We start from the raw sequence: 23477 nt of genomic DNA on the forward strand, positions 1-23477 counted from the left end.
CGTCGCCTAAGCCTGTCAAAATGTGTCCCACTTGAACTTTCTGGCATCAGTGCCCTCAATGGGGTCCTGTGCCCCCCTCATGTATATGATATTGATGAGCACCTTGAAAACCATGCTCCATTGGGCATTTCAATCACTCATATTTTTGTCTCTCCAACCCTCTAAACTGTCTTAGAGGCTCTGCCTTGTGCTATCGTGGGGGGAACTACACATCTTTGCTATCTACAACATGTACATAGTGCACGACATTCAGGTATTCAGTACATACAACATAATGTGTTCCGCCACTCAAATTCAGATGGAAATTAGGGGAACAAACCAACTCAATAAGTGGGTGAATGCCACAATATTTGTTCAACATATTGATGGCAGTCAGGTTTCTTGGTTTCTGAGAATGAGTTTACAGCTAATATGCATCAGCATGAGAGTGAATGGACAGCAGGTTTAAAAGCCAGAACTTCATATGTGCCCCTCTGTGTTCCTGTCTCCGGCACATTCTTGGGTTTGTCAGTGACTGACTGTTCTGTGAAGGGGAATGGCTGGATTAGGTAAGGGTTTCACATTGTGAGCAGCATAAAAATAACTGTAGAAAGGAGCTTTACATTGTTTAACACTGAGAGACCTCCATCCACAGAAATATAGTTTAGGAGCAGCTAGATATCTTAGATTTTCCTTTTGCGCATTTGAAATTGTGTATTTAGTTGTACTTGAATAAAATATGTTTCTTTTTAAAAGTCACATCATTGCCAGTACATTGGTTTATTAAATGTTATAGTGTGGTTTGTGGAGTTTTGTGTTTCAAACACTCCCTGAATAAGCACTGAACTACTCTGCTTCACTGCGCAGAAGGCAGAGTGCTAAAAGTAAAAGGATGTTCTTGGTGCCCAGTTTATTTCAATAGTTGCCCAGAACACCTGAGGTATAAGCCTACACTAGCCACACACAGAGCCCAGTACCACCTGATTGACAATTCTCACATTCCAGTGGAGGTTGTAGGAAATGTTACCCTTCTGCAGAGTTACCCCAGATTTTTCACGTTTTGCTGGACACTGTATTTTCACTGGCTGTAGCACTCTGTGCTCTTTACTCCTGTTAATCAGTAATTAAGTGCCTGCACTTCCACTTTCAACATGGTGAAATTGGCATACCCCTAATTGGCATATTTAACTCACCTATTAGTCCCTCATATACGGTACCAAGTGTACCAAGGATCTGTGCGTTAAATGTCACTAGTGGACCGTGGGAATATAATGTTAAACATGTCCTAACAGTGAAATAAAAACAAAATCTATTCTCACTGTAGCAAGGCTGGCTGTTCCATGGGAAAACAGTGGTTTACATTATTACATTTAATAATGATAATGTTAGTTAGGAAACAGCTAAAACATAGTTATACAACTATTTTTAATAGTTATTAAATATCCAATAGTCGCGTTTTTGATAAATATTAAGGAAAATGTACTTTAAGAAAGTTATCTTTCCCGTACCTAAAGCCTCTGGAGGCCCATTTACATTTCCCACTTTTGTCAATCAGCAATTAGCATTAGAATAGCTGTAAAAAGCTGTGAATTGCTTCCCTGGAGCAAACAATAGGCAATGGCAGATATGACCCCTCTGAGCCTGACAGAATATGCAGGGTGGGACTGTGCACATCCTTTTTGACATTACAGCCGGAAACCCTGCATGACAGGTCTGCTGTGTTTTAATATATCACTGGGGGTACACTTAAAGGATGGGAAATAGGATTCCGCAACAATACTTAGGTATTCAATATCTGGTTACTGGAAAGCCTGCTTTGTTCTACCAGACTTCTTTCTCTCTGTTTATGGGTAAATGACTGCCCCAAACTGGATATTAGTGTTAGATGTGGGACGACATTATGATTACAATAATACACTACCCACAAAACATCTCCATCCCTCAGAGCTCAGGTTTATTGTAACCAACGTGGGTAGGTTTGGCATATTTACTGTAGAGTGAGCGTAGCCTGGGGCTACCATTATTCTTGCTGTGATATATACATCACTGCACATGAAGGGGTTCTTTTCATCACATTTTTACTACATTTGCATGAAACACAGGTGTATTGAAGCAGTGAGACTATTGCCATCCAGAGAGAGGAGGTCCTAGAACACTTCGCTGGAGATATGTATGTGAGACTAGGTGCAGAATCTGAAAGCGGAGGGTGAGTGCCTGTGAGCGCTAATGATTCCAGGGAGGGGCTGCGTCTTTGTCCACTAGTATGACTGGTGGTTCATGACACCAGTAATCACAACCACAGGAACGTCAGATGTTTTTTCCGGGTTCCAAAACAACAAACTCAATTAAGGGCTGCATAAGACAAGGGCTAGTTACAATGTTTTGGTTTTTAATGCATTGTACAGAAGGAGAAAATAATGCTGACTAGCATCTGGCACCATCTACTCATATTAGCCATGTTAGCTGATTTGTCAACATTAAATAGGGCGGACCAACTTGCTTTACAATCAATAAATAATATTGCACAAGAATGGGGTCCAGAAAGCATGGGTACCAGGGAATAATATCCACTCTGACCCTCTTCTGACAGGCCTGCACAACCTGTTGTGCACATAATATGGGATTGATCTATGCAGAGAAGTGATGGGTAGAATCATCCTGCCAGTGTTCACTGGGTGAGGGTCCCTGTACATAAACAATTATTCAACCTGGGTCTTAAAACCAGAGGGTGAGTATTCCACCTAGCAACGATTCCTGTAGCATTGTTTCAGGACTATGAGTGCACAGAGTGTTTTCACCCATGGGTTCAAGGAAAACATGAGGAAAACTGCTAAAGTCCATATGGTGGAAAAGCAAACCACCCTAAATACTGACAGCGCTTTCACAGACAAGCACTCTCACACCCCTAACAGAATGCCAGTGACGCACTTCCAGAAGAGTTCTCACACCTCCCATTGACTTGCAATGTTGGACTAACCGGACTGGGCATCAGGCGTGTTCCCGGGTGGCTGGAAGGGTGGGGAGCTGGTTTTGTTACTGGGGGACTGGTTTTGTAACAGGGGCTGTTTTGCAGCAGTGCAAAATCAGCAGGCCAGCATTATCCATGCAGCGCTTACTTTCATTTCCAGCCTCCCTGTGTTTTCAAATATGGTACAGTTTTAAAAGCTGCAGAGTTCGTTGTAAAGCGAGCACTTTTCAGTGACATTAAAAGTGTCAAGATAACTTTGGTTATTAATTTTGCTGCAGGAGCAAGCTGGAGTTTTGTATAGTGGCAGTTTTGACAAATCTAAGGTAGCACAGAGGGTTAATAAGCTTGCTGCAAATAATGTGTACTATGCAGATAATGTAGCTGTATTTTATGTTCATAACTCTGTGGGATACTGCTTTTGTCACGGAGATCCTTTTATTACTGTGCAGTTCATAAGTTACAATAGTAATCTAGCACATTGAGCTATTAACTGCCATCAAAAAGCTGCAAGCAAACTGCATGGTACAGGTTAGCTACTTATGTATTTTCCAGTCCTTCATTATCCTAATGTTGCTAAAACCAGTTTGTTTGGGTAGAAATAAATTCTTATTAGTAAATGTAACCCTAACCATTGTGTTACATTTTGAATACTGAGTTTGTGCTTCTCCAGCCTAAGCACTCTTAAAAAATCCCTGCACCTCTTCTCTGTGTGTTTGATGTAACGTAGAGTGCTCCAATACCATAATCTGCTTTGAGGGGTGGTATAAAACAAATAAAATACATGTGAGAGCGGGTCTATGAAGAGGTGAGGGGCACTGTTGGAGGGTGGTAGTGTGGGAGCCAGTGAAGGACCCCAATAACGTTTGTTGTATCCTGGTGCACCATAAGCCCATCATTTACTATTCTTTACAATTCATGCAAATGAATACATATTGAAAACTGTGTTGTAGAATGCACAATTTCTTGCCATTTTCCCAAACTTTTCTTGGGGGAGATCCCCCCAAATCATGCTTGTTGTGGTCAGACTCGCTCGCTGCGCCCACTCGCTATGCAGCATACGGGTGTTGGTCTGACAAATTTTGCCAGAGGTGCTTTGGGTTCCCAGCCCAGCCTTGTTGACTTGCAGCCTGACACTAATGAAAGCACTTGCACACCACTCATACAATAGTAGTTTCAGACTACCAACAGCCCTCTTACACTACCAGTATTAGTCACGAACTACATACAGCACTCTCACACCCCTCACAGACGAGTACTCTTTTACCACTGAGAGTACTCTTACTCCCCTCAAAAACTAGTAGTCAAAACCTTCTGGGAGCAATTTCACACTCCTTATAGACTGTCAATCTCACACTAGAAATAAAACTCATCTACACCATAGACAAGAAGCACAACAAAAGCGTTTGGCTGATAAGTGAATGTGCCCCTTCATTGATGGCTGAGCTTGTTCATGTTGTATTTTGGTTAGGCTAATGAGTGAATACAAGAATGAGTCAATAGGCAGATTAATAAGTGCATGAGCACAAGGGTGAATGACTGAGTGCATCGATTATCAGTGACTACGGCAGCAGTGGCCAGCACAGGTAAGCGCAGTGGGGAGAGGCAGGGTGCTGCAGGGGGGGAAGCAGACAGATGACGGAATAGGTGTTATTTATTTATTTAATCATACCTATTCCGTCATCTTCCGACTTCCCCGTCTCCCACCCCGTCCCGGCCCACCGTCCAACCATGTTTACCTGTGCTGACCGCCACTGCCAAGATGAAAGCAAGCAGACATTTTCAGTTATAAAGCAGACAGATATTGACTTTGCTAATCCTTGTTTAGTAATAAATCCACAGATGGATATTTGTAGGCGTGGTGTTCTACGTTATTGCTGAGTTTTGAATGCATAAATGTTGTCTCCGAGTGGTCCAGGCTTCAGCCTGTCCCGTCACCCCAGCTATGCGTGTCTCTGGTGCGCTGCTCAGTAAAAGAACAAGGGCTTATACCACCGCCAAAGTGGGCGAACATTGAATGTTCCTCCATGAGGTGAAACGCACCCTGCCTACTCATTGTGTCTTTCAGCTCCACAGGAGGTGTTATTCGTGAAATATCGGAACAAAAAGTCGTCACAACCTTCTGCTTAGACCTTTTAGAAAAAGTTCTAAAAATTTAAATAGCAACTTGAAATGCCAGAGATAAATTGACACAGTACTCTGTGACTTTCAGCAGTTTTAAAGCAGTGCACTCCCATCTTTAAATTGCCTCATCAGAAATACAGTTTTTTATAAGGTTTGACCAGCAAAGGAAAAAAAATCACCCAGCATGGATGATTCAGTCACTGAAGTGCAAATTGTCTTAAATAAAACGATTTCCTTTTTGCACAAAAGAATCTCTGCAGCTGTCTGATGTTTCCCACCCTTAGCGACGGAATTCTATAGCCCTTTGCGGCGCGTGCCTGATGAATGGAACTGTTTGAGAGGAGCCTGTCAGGTTAGCTTTATGGCCGCGTTCTGTATCACAGAGATCTGCTCAACGTGCTATGTGTCTGTCCGGATGGCGTGAATGGTCGGAAACTGTGCCGCTTTGCAAAGGAAGAATTGGGCAATGTACAAATTAGTTTAAACAGAATGTTTTGACGTGGAAAGTGTGCATTCAATAGTTTTTTATGACATGAAAAGACTCAGAAGAAAACTTGAGAGTGCCTCTTTCCCAGTCCCGTGTTAAATCGAGATTCCGTACAAAAGGCATGTTGGGAATTACCACTCCCTCTGGCTTGCCCCAATCGGTTTCCCCCAGATAAGGCCTGACAGATTTTGTGTTGGGAAAAACACACATTTCGAGATCAGCACCTCTGAACGGGAAATGCGTGGTATTACTGCGGTATACCCATTAAGCTCGGAACGTTTTGGAAATACTGCATGCAGCAAATACCACAACCTGCTATATTGTTATTTCCGAGGTAGAATATCAAAATACCTCAGGAAGTAAGATGGCTTTGCTGTGGTAAGTAATTCCTCATTTGGTCAGATGAAAATTACTAGAAAGGTGGAAAACTTGAATCTGCTCAAGAATTTAGTCAGAGAAGGAGAAAATGTTGCTCTTGCATCAAGTGATGAGTTTGTAATGTCCTCCGGCGGGGTAGTGGTGTAGCTTACCCACACCTGGAGGTTACGCATCGGCGCAGGCGTATGACGCCATGTGCCAGTACACAATAAAGAGGCGTGGCCCGAGATAGTTAGTTGGGACCACGCAAGCAACATAATCACTTGTGTTGCATCCTTATGTGGCCGCCGCAGTGCGCTAGAATCACCATGCGCGGCAGCCCGCTTTACACTGGCGGCGACGGCGGTGACGGGCTCACACCCCATTTTCAGCCCATCTCCAGCGCTCCACCGCAGTGAGTAGCATCACGTGTGCAGGCCCTGCAGTCCCTGAAGCACACAGCCTGTTGCTACTCAGGTAGGCCCTACAGCCACATGCCTGCATGAGCCTGCTGCCAGTTATAGAGGCCCTGCAGCCCCAGATGAAGCCAGCCTGACCCTGCTGCTGGTTATAGAGACCCTGCAGCCCCAGATGAAGCCGGCCTGCTGACACCAGGAGAGGCCTTGTAGCCCAGGTGAGAGCCGGTGCTCGGGTCAGTGCTCATCTTCAGCATCCTAGGCAGCACGCACATTTCAGGCTCACGGCATCCCCTAGTGGACGCTAACGATGGAGACTGGCAGTACACCCACGGTACACTGTGCTACGGCCCAACTGCGACACAGCCAACCCCGGCCAGGCGGCAGCCACTCCAGTCAGGTAGAGAGGCAGTGCACATGCCGCGCGCCGCTCCCACAGCTGTGTCGGAATGGCGACGATCCTGGCCATCGAGCCCTTTGTGGTGGATGATGCCCCCTCCTCCCTTGCTCCAAAATGGAGGGACTGGACTGAACGTCTCCAATTCTGTTTTGAAGAGGCAGGAGTAGCCCGCGACAGGCGCAGAGCGCTGCTCCTCCACCTCGGAGGTAAAGACATACATCGCATCTACAAAACGCTGGTAGATGCCATCCCCAAGACATATGTGACACTGTTAAACGCTCTAAATGCGCACTTCTAGCCTATGGCTAACAGAGACTACGAGAGATTCATCTTTCGCCAGGCCAAACAAGAAGCGGAAGAGTCGTTGGACGCGTTCCATGGGCGTTTGAAAGAGCTAGCCGGCACATACGGTTTTCAAGACGAACAAGAAGAAATCAGGGCCCAGATAATACAAGGCTGTTATTCCTCAAAGCTCAGGGAAAACATCCTCCAAGAATCCGGCAAACCCTTGGCGGACATCCTCACCATGGGGAGGTCGAAAGAACTAGTGAAGGCCAGAGCATCCCATATGGAGGCCGCTCTCCACCGTCCCATCAAGACAAAGCAGGTGAATCTGGTAAAAGCCAAGTCGCGCCAAAACCCAGGGAGGCGCCTGCAAGACAAGAAGAAGGAATGCGGCTACTGCGGGGGCACGCCCCACCGCATGCAGGACTGCCCGGCGAAAGGGAAGAGGTGCATGGCCTGTGAATGGATGAACCATTTCGTGGCGGTGTGCAGGTCGTCGAAGGCCCAGAAAGAAACAGCCCAGACCGTAGCAAAAATACAAGACAGCGAAGATATGGACGACGACACAGGTGATTACCCCGTCCATTATGTGTTCGCAGTGGATCAACCACCACGGAGAAGACGTCGGCTCCCAAAATACCGAATCAAGATTCACCACCAAGACGTGCATGCCACCATAGACACAGGGGCCTCAATTGAACTGATGGCCGCCAACGTATACAACCAATTGAGTCCACGTCCACTCTTGTATGAAGCAAGGATTAGGGTATTTGCCTACGGACAGAAGACACCTATCCCACTCTCGGGATGCTTCAAAACCGAACTTAGGCATCAGGAACTCAAGATCCCCACCACAGTGTATGTGACCAAAGAAGGAAGCGGAATGCTGATAAGCGGCCAGATGGCAGAGGAGCTGAGGCTGATCTCTTTTGCTCTCGCTTTCCAAGAAGAGGAACTAGCGGCCATCATGGAGGACTTCGACAACATCTTCAAAGGAATTGGATGCCTAAAAGGGAAAGAGGTCTCCCGCCACATTGACCTGTCAGTTCAACCAGTGGTGCTGAGGCACAGGCGCATAGTGTTCCACCTACGAAAAAAAGTCAAAGACGAGCTGGAAGCGCTGGAGCGGCAAGGGATCATAGAGAAGGTCAGTGAGCCTACTCCATGGGTGTTTCCGATCGTGGTGGCAAGAAAACCAAAACAGCCAGGGCCGGTTTGCATCTGTGTCGACATGCACCTCCCAAATGCAGCCATAAAAAGAGAACGTCACATAACCCCCACCATCGATGACATTCTGGGCGAGATAAACGGCGCTGTGTGGTTTTCAAAGATGGACCTACGGTCAGGGTATTACCTACTGCCCCTACATCCGGACTCCTGATATATTACCACCTTCTCTACCCACGTCGGCTTTAAGCGATACAAGCGCCTCAATTTTGGGATCCCGAGTGCCACGGAGGTGTTCCAGAACACCATTAGAAAAGTCATCAGCGGACTCCCAGGAGTTTTGAATGTGAGTGATGACCTGTTGGTATACGCCTCGTCAGTGAAGGATCACCACCGAAGACTCCGCACTGTTCTCCAGCGGATCAAAGAGTCCGGCCTCACCTTGCACAAAGAAAAGTGCCAATTCTTGAAGAACAAAATCAGCTTCTTTGGCTACACGTTCTCAAAGAAATGGCCCCAGACCCCGACAAGGTGCGAGACATTCAGGAAGCCAGGCGCCCTCCAACATCTCGGAAGTGCGGAGTTTCCTAGGCATGGTAAACTTCTGTGGGCATTTCATTCCTGATCTGAGCAACATCATGAAGCACCTCAGGGAGCTGACGAAGTCCACCATGATGTAGCAGTGGGGCCCCGACCAAGAACAAGCTTTCAAAGACACTAAAGCGGCCCTCTCTTCAGACACCGCGCTGTCGTACTTTGACCCAGCCCGACCTACCAACGTCACTGTTGATGTCAGCCCCTATGGGCTAGGGGCAGTGCTCACGCAACAACAACGTAATCAAGAATGGGCTCCAATTGACTACGCAAGCCACTCCCTGACAGAAACTGAGCTGCGCTACTCTCAGATAGCGAGGGAGGCAATTGCCATCTACTGGGCCTGTCGGCATTTCCATATTTACGTATACGGACACCCATTTACAGTTTCCACTGATCACAAGCCCCTAATACCCCGTTTCAAGGATCTGCATCAAAGCCCCCAACCCCTGAGGATAGAAAAATGGTTCCAGAGCAGAGGAAGAGGATGACGAAGACACAGAGGAATATGTCCGTTTCATAGCGGAAAGGTCCAAACCGCTTCTGATAAACCTTGAAGCAATAATGGAAGCCACTCAGAATGATGAGCGTCTGCAACTAGCCATCACCGCAGTTTGGACGAATGACTGACACCCCATTCAGACCACGATAACCCGACGAACAGCCCAAGCGAAGACCACACTAGAGTCAATCATGAGAATCAAGGACGAACTCTCTGTGACGATGGCAGTGGATGCCTGCTTAAAGGCCCGTGGCTAGTGATCCCGTCAAGCCATGCTCAACAGGCGGTGGATCTTGCACATCGGGGGCACCAGGGCGTGGTGAAGACAAAAGGTCGACTGAGAGCGAAAGTGTAGTTCCCGGGGATGGACCCGATGGTCGAGCAGACTGTCAGAACATGCCAATGGTGCCAGGTGTCAGGCCAACCTGATCGTCCTCACCCCGTCATCACTGAAGACAACCCCCAACGACCATGGGAGTGCATCCTTATAGACTTTGGGCATCTTCCGGATGGGCGCTATGCCCTCGTGGTCATCGATGACTACACAAAATACCCCAAGGTAGAAATCGTCAGAGGCCAAACAGCCACAGAAGTGATCACCAAAGTGGAGAAGATCATTGCAACTCACGGGATTTTTGAGGTGGTGAAGACAGACAATGGCCCGACCTTTCAGGGACAAGAGTTTGCCGATGATCTCAAGTCTTGGGGCATCCGCCATCAGAAAGTAACACCGCGCTGGCCCCAAGCAAACTGAGAAGTAGAGAGGTTCATGCACACTCTCAACAAAGTCATTCACATCGCGCATGCCGAGGAAGCACCCCTTGAAAGAGCCATCTATAGCTTCCTGAGGGAATACAGATTGACGCCTCATCTCACTACCGTAAGGGCACCGGGACCAGCAAGCATGGGTCAGGTGGTGTGAGACACTATTCCCGATCACCCAAACTGGGCTCCTTCCCAGATTGACACTATGAGGGTCCTAGCCAAAATGACCAGTACCAACGACCATGCCAGTGTCAACTGAGGAGCGAAGGCATCGACCATCTGAGAGATGGACATGGTCTATGTCAAAGATAGGCACCCTGGGAGCAAATTCCGTCTCCCGTTTGAGCAGTGTCCATGGATAGTAACTCGCCGGACAGGCATAATGGTAACAGCCAGGAGGGGGATAGAAGAACTCATACGAAATGTATCATTCTTCAAAAAGGTCCATGCTGGAACTCCCGCCTTTCCAATACGGGACAGTATGGAGGCTGGCCCCAGTCAGAGAGTGGCGGAAGAGGAAGAAGACGGCCCAGGAATTATCGCGATGGAGGATCCAGACAGATCGGACCAAGAACCACCATCACCGCTCGGAGCTCCGGATGGTGGACTGGACAGTTCCCCAATGAGATCTCCTGATGGCCGAGTCTCGCAGGAAGTGGCCCGTCCCTGTCGTCATCACAGGGAGAGCATTCCAGATACTGCCTGAGGAGCAATCCGGCTCCCTCTTTTCGTGTGGCGGGATTCATGGTGTGAAGAACCAAAGGCTCGCTGTGACTGTGAAGGAGCTGATAGCAGACAACACAACCAGAACTGGTAACAGATTAACATGTTGATGTCTTGTTTATGTTTCATAAAGGTTGGAAGGAATGTAATGTCCTCCGGCGGGGTAGCGGTGTAGCTTACTCACGCCCAGAGGTTACGCATCGGCGCTGGCGTATGACGCCCTGCGGCAAAACAAAATAAAGAGGCGTGGCCCAAGATAGTTAGTCGGGACCATGCGAGCAACATAATCACTCATGTTGCGTCCTGATTGTGGCCGCCACAGTGTGCTATAATCACCATGTGTGGCAGCCCCCTTTACAGAGTTGACCTGTAGACATGGTCAAAGCTTTATGGTGAGCCCGCCACCATGTTGCTGTCGTCCACTTGCCATTCTTTTTTAGATCTCATCTTAGACAGCATAATAGCTTCAATACATTTTGCCCTAGTTACAGAAGACTTAGAGGTCGTCCATTGTTTACCATCAGTTGGCTTCATTGTCACTCTCATTTGCTTGCTTTTCTTAAGTTGGAAAGTGCGGCATTCACTTCCACTTGTGTTTGTTCCTACCCTGGAGCATGTTCCATATACTTCCATTCTACTTTTTTCTTTGTTGCCTAAGCACTGGACTGCAGTGCGTGCGTTTTCCAGCAGTCTCCTTCGTTTTTTTGGGGCCTTGACCTAACCCATCCTGTCTTTTTCTTTTTTTGGCAGTTTCCTGTAATGTAAACTCAGCCCAATGGCATTGGAGTGTTTTACATTAGCACCAGTTACATTACACAAGGCCATATTAATTTTGTCTTTAGGCACAGAGAGGCTTATTTACAAGCCCCTTACGCTGCGGGTATGTCGCTTTTTACCAATATTAAAAGAGATGCTCCGGTGGTGCAAGGGGCTTGTAAATAAGCCCCAGACAGAGTAAGACATTTCCCCAGAATCAAACAATGTTGAGCTGATGTCAGGCCTCGAACAAGCCTCCCCAGTTCTACAATCAAAAGCACTGTCTGTAATGCCACATTCTCGTTCTCTGTGCAAATTACCCCACCCTCCCACTGTCCGTGTTGTTGCTTACCCTTACCCACTGTTCTTTTTGTTGCTTGACCCACCCACTATCTGTTTTGCTGCTCCCTCTCTATCCCCTCCCATCCACTGTCTGTGTTGTTGTTTGCCCCGCCTATTGTCCATGTTGTTGCTTGCCCATCTGCTCTGTGTTGTTGCTTTCCCATCTATCCCCTCGCTGAACATGTTGTTGCATGTTCCCAACTACTGTCTATCTTGTTGCTCAATCTTCCACCCCATCCAATGTCTGTATTGCTGCTCAATCTGCCACCCTACCATGTATTACCATGTTGTCATTTTAATGCCTCACTCCACTTTAGCAATCGAGGCAGGCTGGGAACAAGAACATGAAATCTCGGATGCCCAGTGGCTTTATTGCAGTGAGCAAACCCAGGAAATTTCGCTCAATTGTAGATTTAATCTCCTTCACCTAAACGTCCGGCATAGGCCGTACTATGAGCCAAGCACGATGCCTAAATTTGGTTTGACAACTGAATTGGACTGTTTGAGATGTGGTGCTCAGACTGCAGATTTTCTGCAAATGGCATGAGCATGTCTGCAGACTATGCCTACTGATCTTACCTTTTTCAAGAACTAAACAAAATGGTATCACAAGTGCTACAAACCGAGCCAATGTTGGCACTAATGGGGTATGTTAAAGACGTTCCAAGCCTTCATGACAGTTTGCAGGTGTAGTGCTACTGCTGGGCGAACGCAGAACCGCCATATTTTGGCGGAAATCTGGAGCCCCTGATACGCTCATTAGAGCAGAGATCTAACAACGTATTCCCTTTACTCAGGAACGTATGCAATGTTGCTCCCCCAAATGTCCGACCCCAGGGACATCTGAGACGAACTCCGCTGTCTCCTGACCCTTCAATAGCCCTCCTTCATGCCTGGAGCAACACTTGTGCATTCCATTACTGTTGCTGCTGATGGTTGGATGCATTAGTAATGAATGCAGTCAAAGGTCAGTAAAACTATATTGTTAAATCTGCATTATTGTTGCAAATGTATTTTCTTAACTATGGCCCTCATTACGATGGCGGGTGGAAAAATGAGCTGCACTCAGCCGCTCTGTAATGGGCGATCACAAGTTTTATATCCTAGCTAGCAAAAAGGTAGCAGAATTTGACTGCAATGTTTGAATATGTCTTGTGTTTAAATAAGTTGAGACATATTTAAACATTGCCAATTTAATAGAATAATTGTGACAAATCTGCGGGTGCCCGATGAATTTTATATCTTTACTGGGGGCTATGCTGGATTAAAAAGTTTGAAGACCACTATCCTACAGTGGGTTGGCTGGGCGAGGTCTTGCTCTCCCTGCAAGCATAAGCTTGGCTTGTGATGAAATAGCAGTGGGAGTGGTGGGTGTTCATTTCGTGGTACAGATTCTCTTTTGGATGTTGTTTACAATGGCCCAGGGTGTGTCTGGAGCTGTGCCATTAAAGTACATGACCAGGGATGTGGCTGGTCTATAGAGACAATTAAAGATCGGTGTGTCACTTATCTCTGCAACTGCTGTTGGCCATTGGGATAGGCAGGCTGGGGCCTACGGAAGGAGCAACCATGTTGGAGCATGTAGTGGGCTTTTACTATTGCTTTTTTCAGACCTGCATGAGTCCAGTCTCCACTGATTTTATCTATGTGGATCCAAGAGAGAAGCAAGGGCGTTTACTGTCAGCCCTGTTGTGTACTGGTAGGAGATTAAGGAATTGAAGAAAGGAACCCCGCAGCAGGATTTTACCAATGGCCCAGAAAAACAAGCAAGTCAGCTCCCCTTGAATCAAGCATTTTGCTTTGCTGCCCCTCCCTACCATGACCCCTGTCCTGCCACCCTCCAACCGTAGTTCCAGACTGAGCCTCCCACACTGCCACTGCAGCCAACACAGACTATAGAGGAATACTCCCTTTGAGCTCAACCAGTGTAGCTACACCACTTCTCTAATCATCCCCTCCCCCCCTCATAATATCATGCAAATTAAAGTAAGGTTTATTACGTTTAGTCTGCAGAGCTTGACTAAAGTAAGGTTTTGAACGTGCATGTTATTTTCAGAACTGTCCGAGTTCAAAAAGGACAGTTCTGCACTCAGCTTTTCAAGAAACAAAAAATTCCAACACAAACAAGGCCTACTGTGTAGACGTGGGCAAGTCACTGTGATGTCTCTTAGTGGGTACAGCTATCACCCCAATCATTTAACATCGATCTACCAGGTTCGAATCCAGGCCTCAACTTAGCATTCTGTTTTTCCTGGCAAATATCCCCTCGTTCTGTAAGTGTTGTGAAGCACACATATTTTGTTGGGCAAGGTTTGCACTATATAAAACTGCAGAAAATGTAGATTCCACCTGTCACCCATGCTATAATCTCATCCTCCGAAAAGTAAGGGCAAGGCATTAATTAACTTTTGAAGTCAGGTAATATACCTGTCCAGTGGCTGAATTGTACAGCGTGAAACAAAAAAATCTGGGATGAATTCTGGCTTCCCTGCTTCACAAAATGTTGTGATCCTAGGCAAATAGTTATTTCATGGAGCCTCCTTTTACTTCTTTATCACGCACGAGAAGCACTTTGAAATACTAGCCTACAATATTTCCCCAACTATAATAAGAATCTAGTCCAACAAATGGGTATGCTTCACATCTGACTTGCTTTTAAGTGTACCGAGCACTCAGACCCGAGTACTGTGCTGAGGGGGCCCCCTGCAGCTGGGCCCCCCCGCACCTCAGTGGATGCGGGTGTCTGTGTTACGCCCCTGCGGCCAGCTGTTGTGGGTGCAACAAAGTCGAAAGGCCTGACTTAATTTGGACACTCCCAGGGTAATGCAGGGTGTGATATTTCAATTACGCCTCATGATGTCTCAATTAGGCTGTCAAATTTCAAATAGGTGCAAGCCATTAAGTTGAGGTTTGGGGGGACCAAACAGAGAGTATTCCCATAGTATAAGAGTGATAGCAGATGAGAACAAAGTTTATGGTTACTGCCCTCCTGGGCAATTAGAGGTAGGACAGACAACTACTTGCCTAGTACATTTAAAGACTCAGGAGTAATTTAAAACTAAGTTCAGGTGCAACGCCCTCTAACACTTCTCGTTCTTTTTAATTGTGCTCCTCAGTCGGGGAATGTGGCTTTAATAGTTATCAGCTGTGGAGTCAAATAAAAGCAAATACCAATATGCTAAAACTGAATCTGTGTTGGAAATACCACATATCTGCACCAACCCAACCATATGCGAAAGTCCACACACGTCCAGCTCCTCCAACAGAAGACAGAGAATATCAATTGAGCGCATCCTTGAGGCTGGCATCAAAGGAAATGGAGCATGGATGACACCGGGATTTGATGCATCATTGAAAGAGACGTTGAAGTAGATAAATCATTCATTTCTTTATCATAAAGCTTTTGTAAAGCACTAAGTATCATCTTTTGGATCTTGCAAAGGGCTATAAGCAAAATCAGAAACAGATTCAATCCGTAGAGTAGAAAAACCAGGGGGCTGTAGAGTCCAGTTGGTGTTGGAGAGTACAGCCCAGTATTCTTCATTAGAATACCCAGCTTTGAATTTTAATTAAGGGCAAACTAGAAATAGAAGGTCCTTCTTGAAGCACATGAAGTTGAACTTTGCCCTCAGAATTGAATTGAGTGCATTCCAAAGTCAAGGACCTTGCACTCCCAGGGTTCTGCCTCTGTGTTAGATCCATCTGAACGTTCTTTGGTAAATAGGAGAGCAGATGTGGGGTGCATAGTCCTGTTAGACTTGGAGTGTGGTGCAAGCCTTCATAGGTATCTTAGACCTTTGCCCGAGTAGACCTTGATCAATGCGAGGAACTAAATGTTATCTAGCTCCTGCTGGGAGCCAACATTGGATTTATAATTTTAGTTATTATGGCCACACCACTTCAGATTTGGGTAAAGCCTGACAGCCCACTTTTGGAGTATTTGCATATTAGCAATGAGCTTTTTGAGAAGACTATTGTAAGCAATACTCCAATCACGAGAACACCAAAACCTCTACCAACCGCACTTTATGGTCCTTTCAGTAAAGTGGGAGTAATATCTGATGAAAGGAAATGTTAATGCCCTTGACCATTTTATTGACTTGGAGGATAAAGGAGAGTTCAGCAATGCAGTGGTTGGGGATACATATAGATTGAATGGCATTTGAAGAGTGGAACCTTGCTTTCTGACTCACTCAACCTCAAAATCTCAGTCTTAGACTAATACAGTAATATCTCCTTCACCTTATGACACACTTAGAACAGTACAGAAGGTATGTTGGAATGGTTGTTGACTTTTTTCCAATTGAAAGTTGATTTGAGTCTAATCCTAAATACTTTTTTACATTTAGCTTGTATTGAACTAGGAGTTGGGCATCTGGGTGCACCTATAGCTGACGAGCAGGCACGCTGGGGTGAATGTGAAGGCCTTCTAGTGAGTACCTCTACACTTCTACAATGTCTATTCAACTGACTGTCTTACAATGTTCTCACCATTGATTAGAGAGGAAGTAATATTTCCACTTCAATGCAGGTCCAGAAATTAAGGTTCACTTTTTAAGTCTTTACAGCAAGATCTTGCAGTTAACATTGCCATTCCCTTCTAAGGTCAATGAGTATGAGAGCTGATGGCTAATTTGCATTGAAGGTCATGAGGAGTTCCTCATGGATATTTGCTAGAGCAGATTCAGTAACCTTAGTGAGAACCCCTGTGTACCTTTCACTAGCATTAACCATCCTGCAATTTCAAACTCAAATCTGAATGAAAATTAGCTTCTTAACTCTCTCAAGAAGTAACGACTAAAGTAAGCTGCCCAGCTACGAAAAAACTTTAAAAAGTGTTTTGAAATACACATGTTTTGCTTTGCGTTTTGAAGTTAAAAGACTGGTTGCTGCCCTATCCTCTTGCCAAGGTGCCTAATATTTGAAAAATAATTCATTTGTTTAGATACTAGAGCGGAAAATGTATTCCATGTTGAAAAAGTGTTTTCTTCAAATTTATTCATGAAACAATGCAAACATTTATATAATTTATTGAATGATTTTAGTTTGTGTCCTACCTAGAGGTGTGTGAAATTCACGTAATTCGCTTTTACTTAATTATTGCAAATGCTTATTAACACAAATATGGCACTTACTGCTGTATGTTATGGGGAAATGTGTTATTGCTTGCATGTTGGACGTGAGGACGCTTTTTGTGCTAAAAGAAATAGTGTCAAAGGCAAAATACAGCAAAGGAGAGCCATTTGTGTTAGGGTCATTTGCGTTGTTCTCAGCCTCCCATGTTAACATGTTTCAGCATAATTACGCAATGTGGCATAACGGTGTATTTTGCGAATTTAAAGTAGTAATAGTAACATGTAATCCCTGAAATTGTACGCAATTCTCCATCGTGATTGACATTTTGCCAAAGCATAGACCTATTTGCCTGATGATAACAAAGGAACGAGAAGACATTTAAGTGTATCTTCATAACAGTGGTGACGACTCGTGACTGCATCCACCCTTGAGGAACCCGGCATGTTGTCTGTTAAGAAGATACTTTCATAATGTCTTCACATTCCTTTATTAGCATCCACCACAGGTCACAGCACAACAAACAGCAGCACATACTACGATGGTTCAGCTCTCCTTACAACAGCCCTTGTTGCCCCAAGATACCCCCAACATTCTATGCCCATGTTATGACACTGCTAAAGTGACAGCGTATATAATTTACAACACATCTTTCCCCCAAATAATATTACATGGAAGAACATGTGTAATATAGCCTAACTCAATACAATGGCAAAACAGAAAGGAAAGAACATTGAAGGAACTAATTGGTACTAAATACACAGTAACATAAAATAAAGAACATTGGAAAAACCACCAATACTAATACACAAACTACTCATTAAATAAAGAAGTAAGGAAATGAATGTACATGTTCAAATTATACAAACAGAAATGAATTGGTAAAATTACTTTATAAAGTTGAGAAAAGCACAATAATAAGTTTCCCCTGCATGACCTGAAGACCACCCAAAAGCAACTCAAAACGTTAAGGAATAATCCTTAAAGTGAGTTGATGTCAATTTTAGTCACAAACTTCTCCAGAAACCTCATTCATAATCTGATTCCTTTGTTTCCTTTCCCCAAGAATTTCCAGTGCCCATGGCGTTAGGATTGTACCTTGCTACACTGACATGCTCCATATCTCACCATCATCCAAAACAACTACATTTCTTCTGATTTCCTTGATTGCTTTGGGCCCCATGTACTTTGATTTGCCTTTCAGAGTCCAGTCAGGTCTCTTAACACACACCCACTCTCCCACCTCTGTTTTACTCTGGTGTACAGTGTATGTTGTCAAGACATTTCTTGTATTTTCCTTGCTGATTTCTTACTTTGTCAAAAACCACAGACCTTCCTTCAATCCTGCTATCCTTCCCTTCAGTGATTGGAACAGAGAGATCCCTTTAACACAGTTAGGCACATTGAATTGTGTCCATAGTTTCTCCCGCAACACCGTCTTTAGAGGTATTCTGCAGTCCAGAGCAGTCTGAACCCTTGGTCTCACCAAGTGATTAATTTTTTCTGTTAAACCATTTGCTTTTGGTGCATACATAACAGTAGGGAATGAACAATGGACAGGTCATCAAGAAAATCCTTCATCTCCTGTGAGACAAACTAGACATCATTGTCCGTCTCAATGGTCTTTGGAGCCCCTTCACATGCAAAAACATCTCTCAAGAATTCCAAAGCACTCTTCATGGTGACTGACCCCACACAACTTGCCGTGACCCATTTAAAGATGTAGTCCATCAATACCTGGACATACCTTTCACTAGGTGAAAAGAGCTCAAACGGACCTACTAAGCCTAATCCCCGCTTACAGCAAGGCTCATTAGGCTACTTTACAGGAGACCGAGGAGCTGTCCTAGTGGACCTGGACTTGTCCTTCCCAGCACATTGTACACAATCTCTCACGATTCCCTCAGCTTGGTTGCCCAGACCTGGTCACCAATAGTATTCCCTAATCCTGGCTTTGGTAAGATTTCTCTCCAAGTGCCCCTCGTGGGCTAGATTGACAATTATGTCACAGAGACCTCTTTGAGGAACTAATCTCTCCCCATGATAGAGTTTACCATCAACGATATTCAACTCATTCCTGACATTCAGGAATGCCCTTGCTCACTCTGATACAGAATTCAAAACAGGCCAACCCTGTGCAAAATAGTCGAATATCTGCTTCCTGTCTTGATCTTTGGAAACTTCTAACTCAGGTATATTGCAAAGCTATTTTTTTACCAACAGTACAACAGGTTTCAGAGCAATAGTGTCAGCACTCAGGAAAATCTAGATAAACAGTCTGCAGGTACATTCTTCTCCCCTGGTAGGTATTGCACATGAAAATTAAACTCCATGAGGCTTTTAACCCATCTCTTGATGCAGTGGTTGTATTATCCACCTGTATAAATGCAAAGATTTGGACCAAGGGTCTATATCTGTCCTTGCAATAAATGGCAGACCCCAAAAGAAAAACTTGAAAGGGTTCACTGCCCACATGCAGGCTAACACCTCTTGCTCAATTACAGAATACTGCCTCAGCACCCTTAACTGACCTTGAGGAAAAAATCACCACTCTCTCCTCCACATTAACACTTGTGAATGAATGGAACCCACACTCTTCATACTAGCATCGGTGGTGAGAACTGTCTTCCTCACAGCATTAAAAATGTCCCAAGACTGGTATTTCGATGACCTTTCTTATGACCACTGAAAAATCTTCTTCACAGTCAGGAATCCATTGAAAAATGCCCCCCTTTTTAAGGAGTAGCCTCAAAGGCTTCGCCACACATGCAAAGTTGGGAATACATTTTGAATAGTACTCTGCTAGACCCAGGAACGAAACTTACCTGGTCCTTGTCACTCGGTGTTGGTGCAGATGATATAGCACTAGCCAGTTGTAATGTTTGTTTGGCTGCTATCTAATTGCCATAGGTAGGGAGAAATGTTCCCCTGCCAGGAACCAAGAAGAATGACTTCGCAATCTAGGCATTGAAGGTCACAATATTTATAATAGACGTGATCCTGTGACCAACAACAATGGTGAGAGGGAGCCCAGGGATAAGTTTGACATGTTGTTAGTTAAGTTAGAAAAACACTTTAGACCTTGCATAAAAGTTGTAGAACGGCAAAGGTTTTTCATGAGAGCACAAGCCAAGGGCGAAAGGGTTGTAAACTATGTGCCTTCATTGAGAACTCTCTCACAGGCATGTGAATTTGCTGACCTAACTGATTCCCTCTTCCAGTTGGTACGCTGCACTAACGATCTGAGGGTGCAGGAGAAGTTGTTAGCAAAAAGTCTGTCTCTAAAGGATGCTAGAGGGTTTGGAACATACAACATCTTGAGTCAAAGAAATGCGTGATAGTGTGTTCCTCTTCTAATTCCAGACTGTCTGCAAATGATACAGAATTCAAGAATGTAGAAAGGGATGAAAGAGATGTAAATATGATACATAAGGTGTCCGCCAAACATCTTTTTGGATGGGCAAAAAGACACTAAAGTGAGGTGTTACATGTGTGCCAGTCCAAATCATCTGTCAAATAATCCTAACTGTTATGCTTGAAATGATAACTCTAGGAATTGTGGTAATAGGGGGCACTTTGCCAGAGTCCATAAGAACGCCAAAGTGGGGAATGTTGTAATGCCTCCTCAAACGACTCAGCATGAAATCCATCATATCACTTCCAGTAATGACATAAAGCGGGTGGATGGAGAAGTTTATGGTGGGACCATCGTCATGCCAAAGTATGACATTATGATTGGGAGAAAAGTTCTAACAGTTTTGACTGATTCCGGGTCACCATTCACATTAATTGGAGACTAGAACTGGGACCAGATATTTAGAAAGGAGAATGTTATTTTATTGCCCCTAGAAATAAGTCAAGAGGGTTATGTGAGTAAAAGAATTTACTTGTCTGGCTACATGATCATGACCATCAACTTCAAGGGGAGGGAGACGATTGGTAAAGTTTATGTAGTCAAACGAGGTGACAACCTGTTGGGGTGCAGCACAAAAGGATTTGTGAATCACATTGAATTCCAAATAACCTGGCCAAGTAATGTTAATATTGCATGTAAGGGATGATGGAGACGTGGAAGATTTTAAAGCGGTATTCACAGAGGACCTAGGTTTATTGATGCTACTGTATTGGTAAGTAAATTGACACAATGCTTTATAAAGCAATATCTTATGCACCATAGCTTAATAGCTAAGCCCAGTAGTGTCTTTATAGAATGAAATACTCAAAGCATAGTGTGCTTTGAGAACATTATCTTTAAAAAGCAGATCAGAAATATGGTTAGCAAATTTTGATTTTAATTGAATGATACATTTCAGGCCCCTCTGAGTCATAAGCTAAAGCAGTGTGGAATTGTATTACTAAATGCCAGAGAAAAACAGGTAGCAAAACGTTTTGGGGAACAAGAAAAATGTTTTCCCCTTATACTAGATCTCAAAGATAACTTGTTATCAGATTCGGAAACACTCTCTATTAAAAAAGTCATAGTACATGTTGTATACAGTACTGCACTGAAGTGCCTCTCCTGTTCGTAATCAGTTTGATGCTAATCAGACCTGTTTTCTCAGATTGATATGGCAAATGTGCTCACAAGTTATAGAAGAGTTTACTATGGGCAATATATATATGTTACATGTACAGTACAGTGTGCTTATTTCTGAGAAAAACATTAACAAAAACACATCCTGGTCTTTCTGACCCCAGCAGTATCTGACATAAATTGAGCTCCTTGTAGAAATACACGCCCACCCTTCCGGTCCCTCTGCGTCTCCGCTTGCATGCACACTTCACTAGACAAGGCTCTTAAAAACACATTCAAAGAGATTGTTCATTTCATTCTTATTTATAAAGAGATTTGAAACCAAATTATTTGAATATTCCAATCTACAGAAGACGCAATTATCCCTTTTCCATTTGCATGCCAGGTTTCTCTGATGGTAACATGACCATTTTATAAAATGCTCATCTAATTAAATATTATGATTGAGATAAAGTCCCCTCATGTTCTGTCTGGTTCAGAGAACATAGGGCCTTATATATAAGCCCATTGCACTGTATGTGCGTCACTTTTTTTGATGCACCGGTGGCGCAGTGTGCCTACCCATATTTACAAGGTTGCATAAAGCCACCCTGCGTGACTTTTCATGTCATAGTAAATATGCCCCCCCCTTTCACACATTACTCTGCGTGAAATGTGCATTCCATAGGAGTTGCTGTGGATGTTCCCATGCAACATCCATGGAACCTGACACATTCCCATATGTACATAGTTTTGTAAACCTCTGAATGCATCAGATTCCTAAGCCTAGGGAGATGCAGCGAGGACAAATACCTTTATTTCTCCTAGTTTTTCCTTTTTCTGTGTGCTGTATTTTGAAGCACACATAGAAAGAAGAAAACACCTCTTGTGATTGTCTTTGTGCAGGAAGTTATCACTTCCTGCACAAAAATAAAATCCCCCCTACAATGCAGACACCCTTGCACCATTGCACATGAGTGCCAGAGTTGACACATGGCAGCTCATTATGAGCCAGCACAGGGGAAAAGGACAGGAATGATCTGTATTTTGTAGATACGGCACACTCCTGCTCTTTTCTTTTCACGCATGGCAGTGCACCAGGAAGGCTTGCTGTGCTGCCGTGAATCAAAATATATAGAATAGAATGAGGCCCATAGTACTGAGGAGAAGGGGAAAGGAGTTTCACTTTTGACATAATGCATAAAACTTTTTTTTTTGCCTCGTCTTCTTTTCTTTTGCTTGACTTTATTTCTAAAGCAGCTATCCCTAAAAGGTTGAGAAAAAGGATGCAAGATAAAACAATACTTCATTAAACAGATTATAATAAATGGGACAGGTTGGATTGTTCTAAAACTTCTCTGAAAGATGATGCCCTGCTGTGTTGAAAGTGCCCCTTCATACAAATATCTTCTCTTTTATTGTTTACTACTACATTCATGAGAGCCTCCATTTTCCTCCATTACTCTGCATTTCTCTTCTCCTTTTTTACCCCATTTGTTAAAAGTGTCTGTGCCCTGAACAATTTTTCAAATTAAGCAGTGGATGTCACATGACCTTTCAGTATCAAGTGACAGCCTTTCAAGTTCTCAAAGAGCTATCAGTTAGAGTAAAAAGACCCATCCCTCTCTCAAGAAGTGACTCTAAACAGATGCAGTCACTAAATAACAGAAATGTATTTCCACTACAATGTTTCGGCTGCTGCCTTCCTCAGGTTGTACATGATTGTTTCCTCAGTATATATAATATATATATTCACTGAAAAAAAATCCAAAGGTTACAGGGACTTTATTGTTAGACTCTGATTTTACACACTAGAAATCATAAAAACTCAACAGTTATAGTTATCTCAAGTGACTATCACTTGTGCCCTAAGGTAACTATAACTCGTGACCCCGCAATGCACATTTCTCTCATCAATAATTTCACTTCAAATGTTGTAGTGGTATTATCATTGATGCCATAGAAGATGTCATGAATTATCTAATATGTGGGGCAATTACCAGTGCATGGTAAGGGTGCAAGTTATAGT

The 23477-nt window shown here is 44.2% G+C and overlaps 1 protein-coding gene across 1 annotated transcript in view; it reads left to right on the forward strand.

The window, feature by feature from the left end:
• The window catches only part of LOC146857423 (uncharacterized), an 86148-nt gene that overhangs the window by 22171 nt on the left and 40500 nt on the right, over positions 1–23477 (forward strand). Inside the window, exon 4 of the mRNA XM_085647041.1 lies at positions 16212–16294. Coding sequence (XP_085503167.1) covers positions 16212–16294 — 83 coding nt within the window. The remainder of the gene's footprint in view (positions 1–16211; positions 16295–23477) is intronic.

The sequence above is a fragment of the Triturus cristatus genome, chromosome 3_2 (genome assembly GCF_964204655.1).
Source record: "Triturus cristatus chromosome 3_2, aTriCri1.1, whole genome shotgun sequence".
NCBI lineage: Eukaryota > Metazoa > Chordata > Amphibia > Caudata > Salamandridae > Triturus > Triturus cristatus.